Source organism: Pelophylax lessonae (assembly GCF_965119305.1).
Source record: "Pelophylax lessonae genome assembly, chromosome: 4".
Lineage (NCBI taxonomy): Eukaryota > Metazoa > Chordata > Amphibia > Anura > Ranidae > Pelophylax > Pelophylax lessonae.
This window is the reverse complement of record NC_138771.1, coordinates 239,423,261-239,442,556: the sequence shown is the minus strand read 5'-3', so window position 1 is coordinate 239,442,556 and position 19,296 is coordinate 239,423,261. Positions and strand designations below refer to the sequence as shown.

General features: G+C 39.2%; 1 protein-coding gene across 17 annotated transcripts in view; it reads right to left on the bottom strand.

Moving 5' to 3' along the window:
- The window catches only part of NRCAM (neuronal cell adhesion molecule), a 352,914-nt gene that overhangs the window by 108,161 nt on the left and 225,457 nt on the right, over nucleotides 1-19,296 (bottom strand). For all 17 annotated transcript variants that reach the window (XM_082254972.1, XM_082254962.1, XM_082254963.1 and 14 more), the window contains one exon: nucleotides 1,486-1,670. In XM_082254972.1, the coding sequence (XP_082111098.1) occupies nucleotides 1,486-1,670 (185 nt within the window). The remainder of the gene's footprint in view (nucleotides 1-1,485; nucleotides 1,671-19,296) is intronic.

Below are 19,296 nucleotides of genomic sequence, written 5' to 3'. Positions count from 1 at the left end.
AAACCTCAAACATTTTTTTTTGGCTATTTTGGCCAGAGCTACACTTAAAAAATGTACCTGTTCTGACTCACAAATTCAACAAACCTACAAGACCCTATTTTGGTGTTCGGGGTCCGGGGACTGCCTGTACATAACACTAGATATTCTGTAATCTATACCACATCTGTATTACACAATCAGCCTCAACCCGAGAGATGAGATTTGTGTTTTATAGTAAAATTCAGCAATGTCTTCTCCACCTGTGGACCCTATTCACAGCACACATCAGTCAAGTGTGCACTGTGCAAATTTCTTCTGTAGAAAGGGCAATGCCTATGGCATAGGAAGAACTGTGCTTTTTTGCAGTGTAAATCATTTAGACAGGAATAGAAAGCATTGCCGTGGATTACCATGGCAACCAGCTTCTTCCCAGACATTATTCTCAAAAAAGGATAATAAATGCTAGAAAATATATGAGCCTTTAATCTCTGCTCCATTTAGAGTTCTTAATAAATCTCATCAGCTTTTTGCTACTATCTGAAAATGTCGCTGATTAAAAAGTGAGCTATATGGACATATTGTATATTTGAAATGTACATGTATTCACTTTGCATTACTTGTTGTTTGGCCATTCAATCCTTGGGTGAACTTAAACAAAATTTTAAATAAAATATTTCCCTGTTTTAGAAAAATAATTATGATCATTAACATTTAATTTGATTTGTAGGATTCAGGCAACAGTAAATCACAGTACAGGCTGAACATATTTGTAGGTATCTTTACTATCATCTACACTACAAAAAAAATGTATTTGTCTTATTATCAAAGTGTCCAGGCTAATTCATCAGACACAATAGATGGGAAATAGAAATATTATCCCATAGTGCCCAAGAAAAAGCAGGCAAATGATATTGCTCTGGGTTACAGAGCCACTTTCCTTAGCTTTAATGCAGTTGTAAAACTCTGCCATAAAAAATCATATTCTTCTATAGTGTATATTGCCTCAATCCAAAGTACTTAGTATGATTTCTGGCTACTCTTTTCTCCCTCTGCTATCATTTATTGCCTTATTGGGTTGTACTGGGGTACATGTAAATCTAAATGATTGTTAACTATTGTTAACTATTATAGGGCTGGGTACCCACTATCGGAATATCAGATGGTTCAGCAGGAACCGGTCAACATTCGGACAGTGTATACAGATGCCTGTCCGTCAGTAGCTGGTCTCATGACTGGCTTCTGTTGAGCAGTCTTGTTGGAAAACCAGCTTGAGACCAGCAGCTGATCAGTTGTTGTTCTGATAAGGGGGGCAGTCTCCCTGTCAGAAAACAAAGGCACAGTGGGGAAGATTGCCGCACTAACATCGCTTGTGTTAGTATAGCGATCTTTCAGTTTTTTTTCGTTCAGCTCACAGGGTTGAATGAAAAAAATGAGTGTGTATACCCAGCTTTAGGCTAGTGACTCTCAGATGGCTGTGTTACAAACAGTTGTTTTGTTACCACTTACCTTTGACAATTACTGTTATGATATGATGAACTGAGCCCCTAATATTGTGAGCTGTACATCTGTACTTCCCAGCATCAGCTTCTGACACATCTACTATCTTCAAAGTCTTATTAAAGTTTTCGTAGAACACTCTGTCACTTGATAGTTCGGCTCCTTCTTTATTCCAACGGATTTCTGGTGTAGGTCTGAAAAACAGCAACGCAAATGCTGAAGTTCTATAAAAAAAATATGTATGTGCACAGTAGACAGAAGAAACACAATTTTCTCCAGAATTCCAGGCATTTTCCCACACCTGGGGAGCTGCCTTCCATACAAGTGAATAGCTGTGTGCACCCATAGTCTCGTAAAAGCCACTATTTATGTATGTACAACATATTTCAAAGTTATATAGTTGGTAAGGTTGAATAAAGACACCAGTTCAACCTGTGTGGGTGTCTGCTTGTGTTTATAGCAATAATAATTCCCATATCCCTGTATATAGCATTTGATAAGATGCCCATCTAATAGTTTATTGAAACTATCTATACTTGCCGCTGACACCAATGATTGTGGAAGGGAGTTCCACATCCTTACCGCTCTGACAATAAAGAACCTTGTAAGCAGTTTAAGGTTAAACCGCGTCTCCTCCAATTTCAATGAGTGGTCACATGCCTTTATAAGCTCATTGAAACTAGTATTTTTTCCCCCTATGCTAGAATCCCCATTGAGGTATTTGTTACATAGTTTAAGAGGAAGTTAACCCTCCTATTGTTTTCAGCAATGGAAGCTGCCATCTTGGCCTCTGTTTAATCTTCAACTGCAATGATGCTGCACATGTGACCAGTGACATCAGCCATTGGATAGTTTGACAGTTTGTTTAAGAGCACAACCAATGTGACAGTTACATTCCTGGCACGTGCTGTTTTTTTAAATTGTTGGAAACTCAATAGGTTTACTTCCACTTTAATCTGGTTGAAAAACAGACACAAAAACCCCAATTAAGTATGATTTAATTAGCTCCAGCCGGGAAAAAAAAATTCCTTCCTGATCCCCAAGAGGCAATCAGATCAACTGGATCAACCTAATAATAATAAAGTGAATACCTTTACACCAAGTTCACTATATGGGCCACTTATGTATTTATACAAGTTGATCATATCCCCTCTTAATCTCCTCTTCTCAAGAAAGAATTAATTCAGTTCAGCTAATCTTTCTTTTTCCAGTTCCGCAATATCCTTTTTGTGAAAAAACTCTTGCCCAAAACTGAACTGCATATTCCAGATGAGGTCTTACTAATGTACGCTAATACTAATATATGTACAAGGGCAAAATGATCTCTCTCTCTCTCTCTCTCTCTCTCTCTCTGCAGTCTGTACCACTTTATTATACAAGAAAGGATTTTTCTTGTTTTAGAAACCGCAGCTAGACATTGCATGCTATTATTAAGTTTATGATCTACCAGAACACCCAGATCCTTCTCCACCATTGATTCCCCCAGTTGTACCCCCCCCCCCTCCAATTATACATGATGCATGCAAATGCTTAGCCCCCAAGTGCAAAACTTTACATTTATCAACATAAAACCTGATTCGCCACACAGTTGCCCAATTAAACACTGCATTGAGTTTGGCTTGCAAGTTGGAGACACCCTGAAAGGGTGTTATTTCACTGCAAAGCTTGGTGTCATCTGCAAAGATTGAAATGCATTTTTATTCCCAGACCCTATATTATTTATGAATATATAAAAGTAAGGGTCCCAGCACTGAACCTTGGGGGTAACCTGAGACCATTCAGAGTGAATCTTGAAAGTGATTATAAAGTCTAATTTTTTTTGTTAAAAATAACAAACATGTTATAATTACCTGCTCTGTGCAGTGGTTTTGCACAGAGCAGCCTGGATCCTTCCTCCAAGGTTCAGTGCTGGGATCCTTCTCTTCTCTGGTCCCTCTTCAGTGCTCCTGGCTCCCCCCCTCCTGTTGACTGCCCCCACAGCAAGCAGCTTGCTATGGGGACACCCGAGCCGGGCCGCAGCTCCCTGTGTCCATTCAGACACGGAGCCACTACCTGACCCTCCCCGTCCCTTTCTCGCCTCATTGGCTTTCTGACTTTGATTGACAGCAGCGGGAGCCAATGGAGCCACACTGTTGTCTCAGCCAATGAGGAGAGGAGTCCCAGGCAGCCGAGACACTCCTGCAATATCGCTGGATTAAGATGGACCTAAGGAAAGAAATAGAGGGGCTGAGGGGGGGGGGCTGCTGCACACAGAAGGATTTTTATCTTAATGCAGAGAATGTATTAAGATAAAAAAACTTTTACAATCTCTTTAACCACTATTCTCTGAATATGGTCTTTTAGCCAGGTTTCTATTCATTTAAAACCTGTTTTTTCCAAGCCTGAAGACTTTGCCTTACACATTAGCCATGTGTGGGGAACTGTGTCAAACTCTTTTGCAAAATGCAAGTATACTACAGTGTATATCCACAGTCACTCCTTTGTCTAAGGTTTTGCTTACCACTTCATAAAAAGAAATCTGATTTGTTTCACAACTTCTGCCTTTCATGAATCCATGTTGGCTATTGCTTAAATGTTCTTTTCTAGTACAATCTCATCTATGTGGTCCTTTATTAAACTCTCTAGTATCTTCCCAACTATAGAAATTAAACTAACTGGTTTACAGTTACTTAGTAAAGACTTAGACCCCTTTTTTAAATATAAGCACCCCATTGGCCTTACGTCAAGCCAGTGGTATTATGTCAGTCATTAAAGAATCCCTAAAAATTAGAAACAATGGCTTTGAAATGACAGAGCTCAATTCTTTTAGGACTCATGGGTTTATGCTATCTGGTCCAGGTGCCTTATTCACCTTTATTCTGTCTAAACATTTCTGGACCATATCAATTTTGAGCCATAGTGGTTTATTTGGGGATATGCCAAAATTATCTCCATTATGGACATGAGCTTCCCCGTGCTCCTTTGTATACACAGAGCTGAAGAACTTATTTGATAAATTTGCCTTAGTTTTGTCACCAGTTACCCACTCTAGATCGTTTTGTAAAGGGCCTTCATGTCCAGACCTGACCTTTTGACTATTAGTACATTTGGAGAATTTGTTTATGGTTTGTCCTACTCTTTTTTGCAATCTGTAGTTCGTTTAGAATTTTTGCGGCCTTGGTAAGCTTTTCACATTTTTATTATAATCCTTGTAACATTTAAATGATGATAGTGTTCCTTCATTTTTATATTTTTTAAAAGCTCTTTTCTTATTAGTTATAGCTTTTTTATTATGGCCGGGAGCCAGATAGGTTTTATTTTTAGCCTTTTAAACGTATTGCCCATGGGAATATATTTGGCAATGTGTTAGCATACAGTTGTTTTGAAGAATTCCCATTTCTGTTCTGTGTTCATTGATGCTAATTTTCTCTCTCAGTCTACATTTTGGAGAGAAGCTGGAAAATTTGCTCTCTTAAAGTTAAGTGTCTTTATCTTTCCAGTATGTGTATGTTCTTTCATATGAACATTAGTAATAAGCTCTGCATGTTTACAGATTACTAGGTCGAGCAGAGCATCATTTCTAGTTAGGGCCTCTATGAACTGTACCATAAAATTGTCTTACATTAGCTTTATAAATTGTTGCCCTTTAACTGTTCCAGCAGTGCCATTGCTCCAGTCAATTTCTGGGTAGTTAAAAATCCCCCATTATCATCACTGTGCCAGCCATTGCAGACCTTTCTAACTGTGCAAGGAGCTGAGTTTCTACCTCCTCATTACCACTGGGTGGCCTATAACAAAGTCCAATGAATAACTTTGAAGTACTATAATGTTTTAGCCTCATCACACTCTCAATCAACTAGAACATTTTTCACACATACATCACTTCTCACATAGAGACAGAAACCACCACCTTTCCATTAGGGATGATCGAACTTTTGAAAAGTTCGGTTCGACCAGAACACCCGAATTTCAGGAAAGTTCGGTTCGGATTCCAGAATCCCATTGAAATCAATGGGACCCGAACTTCTGGAATCAAAAAACACAATTTTGAAGCCCTAAAACCCAATAAATGCCCCTAAAAAGTGCCTAGGGTTCTGGGTCATGCCCCATTAACTATTAATCACACAAAAAAAGTTCTTAAAAATTTTCATTTTTGATAAAAAAGCCAATTATTGGAAAAAAAAAAAAGAGAGAGATTTTTTTATTTTGACTTTGGATTTAGTATCTGGGGGGTCTAAAAAGTGTACATGTGAAGTTTCAGCTCTGTAGCATGTCCAGAACCATGAAAAAAAAAGATAATTTTTCAGTAGAACAGGGATGTGGGACCCTCTTTTAACACCTATATGATCTTTTTTTCTGGTTCTGGACATGCTACAGAGCTGAAACTTCACAGGTACACCTTTTAGACCCCCCAGACACAAAATCACACAAAAAAGTTCTTAAAAATTGTCATTTTTGATAAAAAAGCCAATTATCGAAAAATTAAAAAAAAAAAAAAAAAAAAAAGAGATTTCTTGATTTTTACTTTGGATTTAGTATCTGGTGGGTCTAAAAGGTGTACATGTGAAGTTTCAGCTCTGTAGCATGTCCAGAACCATAAAAAAAAGATTGTTTGTATTAGAAAACTTTCAGCACAGGAGGTTGGCTTCGCTGCTGTAACACCTTGCCGGTTTAATAGCAGGCATTTTTTTGGGTTCTTTGCAGTCAGGAAAAACATCTGAACTTGTGTATAGTGGTACTGTGCACAAGTTCTGATGTTTTGCCTGCCTCCAAAAACCCCCAAAAAATGCCAGCAAAAACACACCTGGGCATTTTTTTTTTTGACGCTAGCGGGTTTTTTTTGGCATTTTTTGGGGTTCTTTTGAGGCAGGCAAAACATCTGAACTTGTGTATAGTGGTGTATATACACACATACATATATTTATATACACACCTAGACATATATAGGTGTGATAGTAGCAGAAATATATGCTTGCGCTAATGAAATCATTTACAGTAATATATTTCTGCTACTATCACACCTATATATGGCTAGGTGTCTATATACATATAATTATGTGTGTATATATACCACTATACACAAGTTCAGATGTTTTGCCTGCCTCAAAAGAACCCCAAAAAATGCCAAAAAAAAGCGCTAGCGTCAAAAAAAAAAATGCCCAGGTGTGTTTTTGCTGGCATTTTTTGGGAGGTTTTGGAGGCAGGCAAAACATCAGAACTTGTGCACAGTACCACTATACACAAGTTCAGATGTTTTTCCTGACTGCAAAGAACCCAAAAAAATGCCTTCTATTAAACCGGCAAGGTGTTACAGCAGCGAAGCCATACTCCTGTGCTGAAAGTTTTCTAATACAAACTATCTTTTTTTTATGGTTCTGGACATGCTACAGAGCTGAAACTTCACATGTACACTTTTTAGACCCCCCAGATCTGAAATCCAAAATCAAAAAATCTCTTCTTTTTTTTTTTTTTAAGTTTTTCAATAATTGGCTTTTTTATCAAAAATGACAATTTTTAAGAACTTTTTTTGTGTGATTTTGTGTCTGGGGGGGGGGGTCTAAAAGGTGTACCTGTGAAGTTTCAGCTCTGTAGCATGTCCAGAACCAGAAAAAAAAAAGGATTGTATGTATTAGAAAACTTTCAGCTCAGGGGGTTAGCTTCTCTCCTCGGTTTTCACACCTTGCCGGTTTCAAAGCAGGCATTTTTTTGGGTTCTTTGCAGTCAGAAAAAACATCTGAACTTGTGTATAGTGGTACTGTGCACAAGTTCAGATGTTTTGCCTGCCTCCAAAACCCCCCAAAAAATGCCAGCAAAAACACACCTGAGCATTTTTTTTTTTGACGCTAGCGTATTTTTGGCATTTTTTTTGGTTCTTTTGAGGCAGGCAAAACATCTGAACTTGTCTATAGTGGTATATATACACACATAATTATATGTATATAGACACCTAGCCATATATAGGTGTGATAGTAGCAGAAATATATTACTGTAAATTATTTCATTAGCGCAAGCATATATTTCTGCTACTATCACACCTATATATGTCTAGGTGTGTATATAAATATATGGATGTGTGTATATACACCACTATACACAAGTTCAGATGTTTTGCCTGCCTCCAAAACCCCCCAAAAAATGCCAGCAAAAACACACCTGGGCATTTTTTTTTGACGCTAGCGTTTTTTGGGCATTTTTTTGGGTTCCTTTGAGGCAGGCAAAACATCTGAACTTGTGTATAGTGGTATATATACACACATAATTATATGTATATAGACACCTAGCCATATATAGGTGTGATAGTAGCAGAAATATATTACTGTAAATGATTTCATTAGCGCAAGCATTAATATTTCTGCTACTATCACACCTATATATGTCTAGGGGTATATATACAGACATATATGTGTATATATACCCCCTATACACATGTTCAGATGTCATGTCTGACATCAAACATGTCCTCAAAAAAGCACTGGCAGTGGCAGCCCCTGCACCATAAAAAATGCTTGGCTGGTGAGAAGCCATATTCCAGTTCCGAAGCAACTCAGAGAAATGATCATTTCTCTATAGCGGTCACCCTGCTATGGAAGGGTTTTGTCACCCTGCCATAGCAGTCACTGCCAGTTAACCCTACACTACACTACGGTCCCTTTACACTTAATACTTTCCCTACCGAAACTAAGTTTTTGAAGCTAACTTAAGTGTAAAGGAGCACTCTAACTACACTTTCCTCACACTAATAAATAGCTAAATGACACTTTTAAAGTAAAATTAACAGAACTGCTTCCACTCTCTTCCATGTCCAGTATAACAATGCTAGGAATATGGCGGGGGCGATCTTATATACTGGGGGGAGTATTCACTAATGATTGGTCTAGGGACCCCCTAGTCACTCCAATCACATTCCTTGCATTCTCCTGCCCCCTCAATTGGCTTTTGCTAATGGTTCTGGTCCAATCACGGGCTTTTAAAGCCCATTTCCTGAAGCATTGCATTTTGGTCGGTTCTGGTTGCTGAATTCCGAACTTTTTGGGCAAAAAGTTCTAAATTCGGCCGAACCTCGAACACCCAATGTTCGGGCCGAACCGATGGTCGACCCGAACCGTTCGATCATCCCTACTTTCCATTTCACCCTGTCTCTCTAGAGAGCATAGACAGGAATAATAATAACCCAATCATGTGAAGAATAAAGCCAAGATTCACCAATACCAATTAAATCAAAGTTCTCTTTGTCCAACAACGCCTCTAACTCACCCATTTTGCTTGGCAGAATTCTGGTATTGTTGAACAAACACTTTAATTAATTGTCACATTTTGCACATGTATTTTGCATAATTTTTTTGTAGTACAAAAAGTACCATTTCCAATGGTTGTTTGTAAAATGGGAACATTCTTTTCAGCTGCCATAGCCCTCCCCCTATCTTCCCCCATTCCACCCACTATTAGAGACTGACCCCTGTCTGACCCATTATAATCTAATTCCCCTTCCCACCTCAATCCAAATTTAAATACTCTTTCAGCCATCCCATAAACCTCTTCCCCAGGACAGCAGACCCCCTTCCATTTAGGGGCAAACCATCTTTACTATATAGTTTGTACCATAATGAAAAGACAGCCCAGTGCTCTAGAAAGCTAAATTATTCCCTCTTATACCAGGTCTTAACCTAAGAGGTCCTTCCCTTGAACTTGCAGCCTAGTTATTTAAATTAATTATTGAGGAGCCTCAACCTTCCATGTATTCTGTCATTGGTTCCAACATGGACCAAGACAGCTGGGTCATGCCAAGCCTCTTACAGTAATTTATTAACCTTTCCACCACATGGCAAAATCTGACACTAGGGAGACTGTAAACCATTTAGTTCAGGCAATCCTGGTGGCAAATTGTTCAATCAGTCCTTCTGATTATAGAATCCTCTATTACCACCAACTGTCTAGGCCTTCCTGCACTGCCCTCACCACCCCTGCTTGATGAGCTGCTCTCCCAGCTGTTAGGGGTAGCAGTGACAACTAGGGCTGCCACCTCTGAGTCTGAGTTTACCACCTCCACATCTTCACCCAACTTGGCAAATTTGTTTGGGTGCTCAAACCCAGGGCCAGCCTTCCCTTTCTGTGAGCCCCTACCACTCCCTTTGACTACAGTAACCTATCTTCCTACCTAAAAATCCTGACTTAACCCTCTACATAAATCCTATTAACACCCTGCTCAGTGAGCAGAAGACCCATTTCAAGGTTGTCAGTTCTGCCCAATGTTGCAATTTGCTCCTCCGAATCTCCAACGTGAGCTTCCAGAAGGGCAACTCTCTCACATCTGTTGCAGCTTTATTCATCCTGGAGCTGTTTTCCTTTACTGTATACATACAGCACATAGTGCACTACACAAAACCTTCAACCTTACTAGCACTAATTATCCCAGTTAAAAAAATAATATTACTTACAGGAAATTTTAAATGTTGCTTACAGGTTAGAAGACTCCTGTTCAATCTCCTGTTTTAAATTCACCACTTAGTCCAATTTCCCACTTTGTCAAAGTCCTAGCAAGAAAAATGTGGGCAAGCTCAAGGTAAGCAAGCTCAAAGTGAGCTCTACAGAAAGTTATATACTACCTGTAGCACCTATGAACAATTAACCACTCCCCTTAATTAACAGACTAAAGGAAGGGAAAAAAAGGGCAATTTAAAAAGTGACTGAAAAGGTGTTAAACAGCTGCTAGCAAAGATCTAAAAGAAGAAAATAAAAACAACTGCAACCACAATCAATCACCAGAAGTCAAAAGCAGAACTCCTGTTTTCCACTCTCCAGTCAAATTTCCAACTTAATCAGCTTCCAGCCAGCAAAGCATTGCAACAAATTAATATATCACTATCATATCTCCTCTCAAGCATCTCTTCTCCAGGGAGAATAAGTTTAATGCTTGTAGTGATTTCTCGTAACTGAGGTCCTCCAGTCCCTTTATAACCTTTGTTGCTCTTCTCTGGACGCTCTCCAATTCCAGTACATTCTTCCTGAGGACTGGTGACTGGTGACGGCATACTCAAGATGCGGCCAGACCAGAGTCTTGTAAAGTGGCAGAATTACAGTTTTATCTCTTGAGTAAATCCCCTTATTTATGCCTGCTAATATTCGGCTTGTTTTGCTTGCTGGCTTGGCATTGCATACCATTGCTGAGTCTGTGATCTACTATAACCCCCAGATCTTTTTCCATCCTGGATTCCCTCTAAGGTTCTCTCCCTAGTGAATAACTTGCATTCATTTGCCCACCCCTTTATTTTATTGTGGTCCTCCTGCAAGGTTTCTATATCCTGCTGTGAAGTTATTGTTCTGCTTAGCTTTGTTTCAGCAAACGCTGAGATTAACTATTTCTGCAAACCTCTATATCATTTATGACTAAATTTAATAGAATTTACCCAAGGACAGAACCTTGGAGTACCCCACTTACTTCTCCAGACCATTCTGTGAACTGGCTATTTATAATATTTATATGTAACCAGTTTTCTATCCAGGCTATCTACCCTATGATTCATGCCAACCAGACCTCATTTGTAAATTAAATGTTTATGGGGAACTGCATTGAATGCTTTTGCAAAATCCAGATACACCACATCCACAGGCCTTTCTTTATTTAAATGGCAGCTCACTTTCTCATAGAATGTTAACAGACTGGTGTGGCAATCTTTAATAAATCCATGCTGATTACTACTAATGTTACTGTTTTCATCAGCACATTCCTGGATATAGTCCCTTAAAATTCCCTCTAATAGTTTACATACCATTTATGTTAGACTGACTGGCCTGTAGTTTCCAGGTATATGTTTCTGCCCTTTTTTTAATATTGGTACCACGTTGGCTTTTCACCAATCAGCTGGTACCATTTCAGTCATTAAGCGTTCTAAAAAATTAGGAACAATGGTCTGACTTTAACCTGGCTAAGTTCTCTAAGCACTCTTGGGTATAAGCCATTAAGTCCTGGTGATTTACTTGTGTTAAAGCAAAACTATAGGATTTTTTTTTTTTTTTTTTCATTTTGGATAGAGCAAGGGAGTGTTATAACCCCTGTCAGAGTTTTTTCGCCATCTGTGTCCCATTTTGGAAATTTCTCTTCACTTCTTATCCCATAGCCAAACAGGAAGTGAGAGAAAATCCCTGCAAATAATGGAATCCGTTGGGGAACCATAGGTCACCAGAACAAGTGTCCCCCATTAGAAGATTCCCCTCTATGTTTTTCTGGGGACAACCCAAACTTTGGGCTTTTCTTTACTATCACTTTCAATGATAATAGTAAAGAGGACAAATACAGAGCGTGAATCTTCTTAACGGAGGCACAGCCAGCAATAAGAACTGACAGGGGGTTCTAATCCATCTCCACACTATCCAAAACAAAACAACATGTGCCTTTAGTTATACTTTAAGTGTTTCAAGTATATTTCTGACACTGGCTCCTGTTAGCCACAAGAGTACATTCTGTGCTTTATTACCAACAATTTAGTCTTGATTACTATACCCCTCCTTTCCCTTTGTACAAACTGAGGAGAAGAATGCATTAAGTATGTGTTCTCCTTGTCCTTCGTGATCCCCTGCACATCCCTTATGGGGCCAATATTCTCTGATCTCACTTTCTTACTGTTAATATATATTTTTTTTTACTTTGGGGGATTTTTTTTTTTTTTTTACTCTCCTCCGCTATGTGCCTTTCGTGGTCTATTTAAGCTGCTCAAAATTAAGCTCTTCCTGTTGCAATCCTTGGAATGCCGACAATGACAATGTAGTGTTGGGATGCTGACAATGACCCCTCAGTTTTAAATGTTTTCTTTTATATGCATTCTTACGCTAAAATTAACCCACCCAGGGTTAACCTTCCCTTTTTTAAATTTGTTGACCATTGGAATGCACTGGCTAAAACCTCTATTTAATCTGTTTTTAAATCATTCCCATTTTTCCTCAGTGTTCATTGTTTCAAAGATTGTATCCCGTTTTTTTTTTTTAACCTTAGTATGGAGCTCAGTTTAGAGAAGTTGGCTCTTTTGAAATTCAGTCTTCCTGTACTACCCTCATTCTTCCTTTTCCTGTGATTTATGCTGAATGTTGTCCTGTATTTCCACATCTGTAATCAGATATTTTTTTGAAATCAGTAGAGCTAGCAATGCTATATATAAAGTAGGGGCATCCACCAACTTGTCCATTCAATTGTCCTGAAATGGTGAGCTTTAAATGAGTGAGCAGTTACTTCTGTCTAGTCAATATCTGGATAATTGAAGTCCTCCATTATAACATTGCCCTGCCTCAGCGCCATTTCTAACTGTGATTGGAGATCAGACTCCTCCTCCTGCTTCAAGCTAGGGGGTCTGTAACATACGCCCACTATTATGTTCCCATTTGTTCCCTCCCTTGCTCCATTGGCAATGTTGTTTCTCATGTTTACTAGCAAATCATTCTTGATATAAGGAATACCCCTGAACAATTGCCAGCCAGTCATGAGAGCTGTCAAACCAGATTTGTGATATTTCCACGAAGTCAAAATTCTCCTGATGTATCAGCAGCTCCAGTTTTTACATTTTATTAGCTAGACTTCTAGCATTTGTGTACAAGCCTCTTAATTTTATATGGGTACATATTGCTTGCTTCTTTGTTGTTCTGAGGCTGCAATTGGATAATGCCAACCTACTCACCTTTGGTTTCTGGTATTCATTTTATACTACCACAAATGCCCACAGTAGCGCCCTCTGACATGTGACCACTACTGGCTATGGCTTCCTCTGATCCCCCCATATTGCCAAAAAGTGAGAGGGACTTTAAAACTATCTAATTTCTTGAATATGGAAGGTTTTTATTAAGCACAACTTCTTTGTGTGAAATGCGTCAACCATCCAGTGTGTGTCGCATTGGGATATTTCAATAAAAAGACTCAAAACCAGCTGTGGTGTGAAGCAATTTCTTTTTTCAGAAAAATACATTTTAGAGGACACCACTGGAATATAAGACACAGCCTCCATCATATCATGTAATTTCCATGTGCAGCTCCAATGTGCCAATTTTACAAGAAAGTCAAACAAACATGCTACACTATGAGGCTGATTTACTAAAGGAATTGAGAATATTCACTCAGAAGATTCATTTCAAAAATCCAATCATGTTAAAAGAAAATTCCTGTTTTGTATTTGATCTGCACATGACTGGTTATTCAAAGTTAACGCAGTTACAAATTAATTAAAAATGATCAGCTTCTTGAACCAGCCTCATTTTCTGTTACTTTGATTTCTTACAAATAAAAGCCTCCTTTTTTGTAATTAGCAGAGAGTTATCATCTCCCTTTCATTGACCAACCCTCCCCAACATGATGAAAAAGAGAACTTCCCTATGATAGATAAATTAAACATTTAGAGAAGGGTAATACATTATTCCTGTGTGTTAAGCAATTTACACTGAATGACATATTATTTGAAACAACCAGCAGAAAAATGATGGGGAACTGGACACTATGGTATTGAGAACATTACTAAGGAGGTGTTTCCTCCTGACCTCCTGTCTCCTGCCCAGAAAAAAAAAATAATACTTTGGCTGCTTGAAGAGCACATTTTATAAATGTAAGCTTATTTAATAAATTAAAGCATGTTTGTAAAAACCTTCCACATTTTTCATTTCTTCTTTTGCCACCTACGGAAGTTACGAGAATCGCCGAATGATCCCAATATTACAAGTTTAATTGTAACTTTAATAATCAGCCAAAGACTCATATAGTAAACGCTACATATTTCTATGGAGTTCTATCAAAGTGGGCATTCCTGCTTTTTGTGTGCTTTTTTATTTTTTCTCTAGTCTAGCTGAAAAAATAATAATAATAGAGATGCCAGGAATGCATTTTTCCTGCAGTTTCTTACCACTTGTTTCCTATAGTGCATTTCATTTTTGTACATGATCTATGAACATAAATTAAAAGCCTGGACTGTTAAGAAAAAATAAATCATTTTATTGATTGTGCCAATCTGTCAAGAACATTGTACCAACCAGCCACCAGGCTAATGCACGTGTAATGCACATAAGCACGCATATTTTTGCAGGTATAGAAGTCTAAGTTTACATGCAACATTACTCAGCACGTATGCACACATGCATGAGCACACACATGTGGACTTATGTGCACAGTGCACTGTCTATTTGCCTTTAATAAATTAATTCATTGGCTTGTAAAGCTGCATGATGGCATATGAACATACTGCTGGAATAGGGTATTGGCCTAAGACATATGGCAACAGGTTAATAGATAGAGGCAATATAGAAAAAAACAGTGATCCATTTCAAACCTCAAAGTGTTTAAGCTGTCTTAATAGACCACTAACACTTTGCAAATGCTGACATACAGTGTGCACTTACTGTGGTTAGAGAGTCTTATAACCCCATAGCGATACAGTTAATGATAGTGGTTGGAGCCGCATCATTACTAGATTATGACATTCACAAACCAGGGTCTGTAGAATTCAAATGAATTCAGGTGATCATATCGTATTATATTTTAAATGGCAGAGCTAACATATATTGTTTCAGTCATTGTCATTTATACCCCCGTAATATCTAAGCTTTGTACTAATACATTACACCTGATATCTCCAAAGATCTCAGTGAAGCCCCAGAAGGGCAATTACAGGTGAATCCTCAATCATCCTTTTTATGTCTACACACAGTTCCTGGAAGTAGCTCCTTAAGGGGTTTCTACAGCCAGGGCTGGAGATACTTTCCAACATAATTTGTTTTAAACAAAGACAATGACTGTGTTTTGACAGGTCAGGTATGAGACTTCCATGTAGAAAAACAGTGCTTTACACCTGGCAGGAACATCTCCCCGAGAAGAGCCTGATATTTCAAAGCAGGCGCCTGTCAGATGAGGCTGCAGTTTCCATGACAATAAAGAAGATCAGAGCAGGAAGCTAAGCCGGCCTGGAAAAGACACATCTTAAAACTGCTATTGTTTTATTTATAAACATATCCAATAAAAAGATCCTGCAAGTACCAATGAATATATACCAGGTGAATCAATACACTATGCCTGTAGCAGTATCTACAGTTAATAAAACATAATGTAAAACTGGCATGTTTTTAGATAAATGTATAAATAAGTTAAAGGGGCAGTTATTCTGGTTTAATGGGTTTAACCACTTTTTATTATAAAATCAGAAGATATTCACCCTCAATACCCTCTACTAAACAACAGCTGGACCTTTGTAGCAAAATTTACACTGCTTCGAGAATGCTCTTTGAACATCATTATACAAAAACAGAAGCCCAACGTTTTACCAACAGGTTGCGCTGCATGTGACCTGCGTTTCTGCACACGGCTTGTAGGGCAGCTTGTTTACTACACTTGGCTGCCCTATGAATGAGAAACACTCAAATAAAGTCTCTGACCCTTTTGAGACAATTTGCCACAACCATTGCGTGAAAAATTGCATGGGGGTGCCATTAGGAATAAATGATAAAAGTAAATAAATAAAAATTGGCGCTAATTCAAAAAATATTAATGTATGCAAAGGGTGTAATGTGAAGTAAATCCAAACATAAAATAAATATTTAGAGCAAACAAACAAGTGCTTCAGGAACAATAAATAAACAGCTGAATAATAAAAACATCAAATTCCCCTATGGTGAGTAATGCTCCTCAAATCAGTGAATATAAAGCTGAATAAAAAATGTCCAAAAAATAATAAAGTGAATGCGAAGAGTCCAAATAATGTCAATAGAAGTGGAATGACATCACAAAATACAGGTATCAATCCTCATAAAACAATCCAATAAAAGTGACTTCTAAAACAAATGTGAATCTTCAGTAATATAGTGAATAAACATAAAGCGTTACTCCTGAAATCCAAAAAATGTGTGCAGTGGCCTCTCACCTTACTACACACTCAAATGAGCGTGTTAGAGGATTTTCTCCAATCTAAATACTCCAATACTCCCACAGATGTAACACTTTAACTTAGGGATAGGAGATGAATCTTCAACAAATGGTCCTTGGTCCCCTGGTAATGCTGGTCCTCGAATCTTACCAATAGATAGGGATACGATAGTTAAGGTAATTAGGATTTGCCAGGAAGTGAACAAACTCCAATACCAAATGGAACCAATATCATGCTTGTTCATCAGTGTAAGGCAGAACTCCTCTACTGTATCTTTTCAACCAAACTCACTGAATGTGAGAGAGCACTACAGTGTTTCTCCCTCAGTTGGGCTCTGCTTCAGAAAAATTGATCCAGTTTTTGCCAACTATCTTATTTCCATCACATAATTTCAATATGCTACAGATGAGGTGAATATCAGCAAGTACCCAGGCTACTAGGAGGGAAGACTGGGGGGAGGGTGACAGGTGAGAGGCGTTTATTCTTCTGTGACATGGAGGTAAGTGTATTCCTTCAACAGAGATGGCTTTGAGGAGTGCAGCTCTTTAACTGGAGCAGAGTGGCACAGCGGAAGCTTGCTGGGCCCATAACCCAGAGATCGATGGATCAGGCAAAGAGCTGCACTCCTCAAAGCTATCTCTGTTGGAGTTTGTTCACTTCCTGGCAAATCCTAATTACCTTAACTATCGTATCCCTATCTATTGGTAAGATTTGAGGACCAGCATTACCAGGAGACCAAGGACCATTTGTTGAAGATTCATCTCCTATCCCTAAGTTAAAGTGTTACATCTGTGGGAGTATTGGAGTATTTTGATCGGAGAAAATCCTCTAACACGCTCATTTGAGTGTGTAGTAAGGTTAGCGGCCACTGCACACATTTTTTGGATTTCAGGAGTAACGCTTTATGTTTATTCACTATATTACTGAAGATTCACATTTGTTTTAGAAGTCACTTTTATTGGATTGTTTTATGAGGATTGATACCTGTATTTTGTGATGTCATTCCACTTTTATTGACATTATTTGGACTCTTCACATTCACTTTATTATTTTTTGGACATTTTTTATTCAGCTTTATATTCACTGATTTGAGGAGCATTACTCACCATATGGGAATTGGATGTTTTTATTATTCAGCTGTTTATTTATTGTTCCTGAAACATTTGTTTGTTTGCTCTGAATATTTATTTTATGTTTGGATTTACACCCTTTGGATACATTATTATTTTTTGGGCCCTGACCAATCCCCTACTTGGACTGGCAGGGGGCAGGCCCCCTCAAATATTCAGGGTCAGCCCAGCTGGGGAGGAGCTGTGTTAGGGTGGAAGCTGGAGTGTTAGGCTGTCGTGGCCTTCGAGGGAGCTCCCCAGTCTGGGGGGGGGGAGACCTTGTGTCCAGGCTTGGGCGCGGACAGGACCATCTTAAAAACACAGGAAAGTGTCCTGGACAGGAGGCACGGGAGCAAGGAGGGGACAGCGGGAGAACACTGCCAGGCACAGGAAGAACAAAGAACAACTTCCTTTTTGTATCTAGAAATCTAATGGAAATAGAGGGAAAAATAGAAGTGTCCTATCAGTAACACATTAAAGTGATAAACAATGTAGATTAAAAAAAACCTGCTTTGTGCAGTGGTTTTGCACAGAGCACCCCCCGATCCTCCTGTTCTCGGGTCCCCTGCCAGCACTCCTGGCTTCTACCTCCTGCCATGTGCCTCCATAGCAAGCAGCTTGGTATGCGGGAACCCAAGCAGGTTCATTCCTGAGCCACTGCTTTGTGTGTCCTTTCACACGTGGAACACAGTTCGGCTCTGCTCCTGCTCTCTTCTCATTGGCTCACTGCTGTGATTGACATTAGTTGGAGCCAATGGCTCCCACTGTTATCTCAGCCAATGAGTAGGAGCAGACCCAGGAGAGCCACTGTTTACATACACATTGCTGGATCAAGATGGGGCTCAGGTAAGTATTGGGGGGGCCGCTGCACATAGAAGGTTTTTTTTATTTTCGTGCATATAATTCATGAAGGTAAAAAACCTTTAGCCTTTATAACCGCTTTTATAACAGGTCCGAACTGTATTCAACAGTCTCCAGATGTCAGCCTAAGTGAAATAATATTACTGTTTCAATGGTTCTACTGCTAGGAAACTGTCATCTACAGCAGTGGTTTATGGTAAAATATACCCCAAATTTTGATGGGGTCCCCAATGGTGGCAATTATTTTCAGACATAAATACCCTCTCATGGCTCAAACCTTGTGTAAGATTCCTTGTAAGAATAGCTTGGAAAAAGGCTGTCATTACCTTTGCTCAATGGAATGACATATTTTACCATTTTAGTATGACTTAGCTAAAGCACTGCAATCTCCAATACACCAGCAGATGGTGCTATGAGTCAATCTACATTTAACTAGGGCTTTTTCCAGCGGGAATGCGGGGGAACGTAGTTCTAACACCTCCAGCACTAAATGTATGTAATGGCAAGGGGTGCTGGGGTGTGTTGAACGGTCTATTGATGCTTTCTGCTGGGGGATCTATTGTTGATGGAGGGGACCTATTTTTGCATGGTGGTCGTTTTTTGCTAACAAGGTCTATTGTTGCTGTGGGATCTATCCTTGCTCGGGGTCAATTGTTTCTGGGAGGGATCCACTGTTGAGGTAGGGGTCTATTGTTGATGATCTGTTGTTACTGCCGGGGGGATCTATTGTTGCTGGGGTGGTATTTTGTTGTGGGAGCCGATTGTTGTTGGGAGGGGGTCTATTGTTGCTGGGGGAATCTACTGTTGCTGGGGAGGTTTATTGCTGCTGGCTGCAGGGGATCATTACCAAATTCCATACAAATTACTTAGCACCACAAAATGATACGTGGCTCTTGGGCGGTACGGAGATGTGGGTAGGGGGGTGAAACCAAGGGACGGTGCTCGGAGGTAGGTAGGGAGGAGTACCTGCACTTATTCCCGGAGAAAAA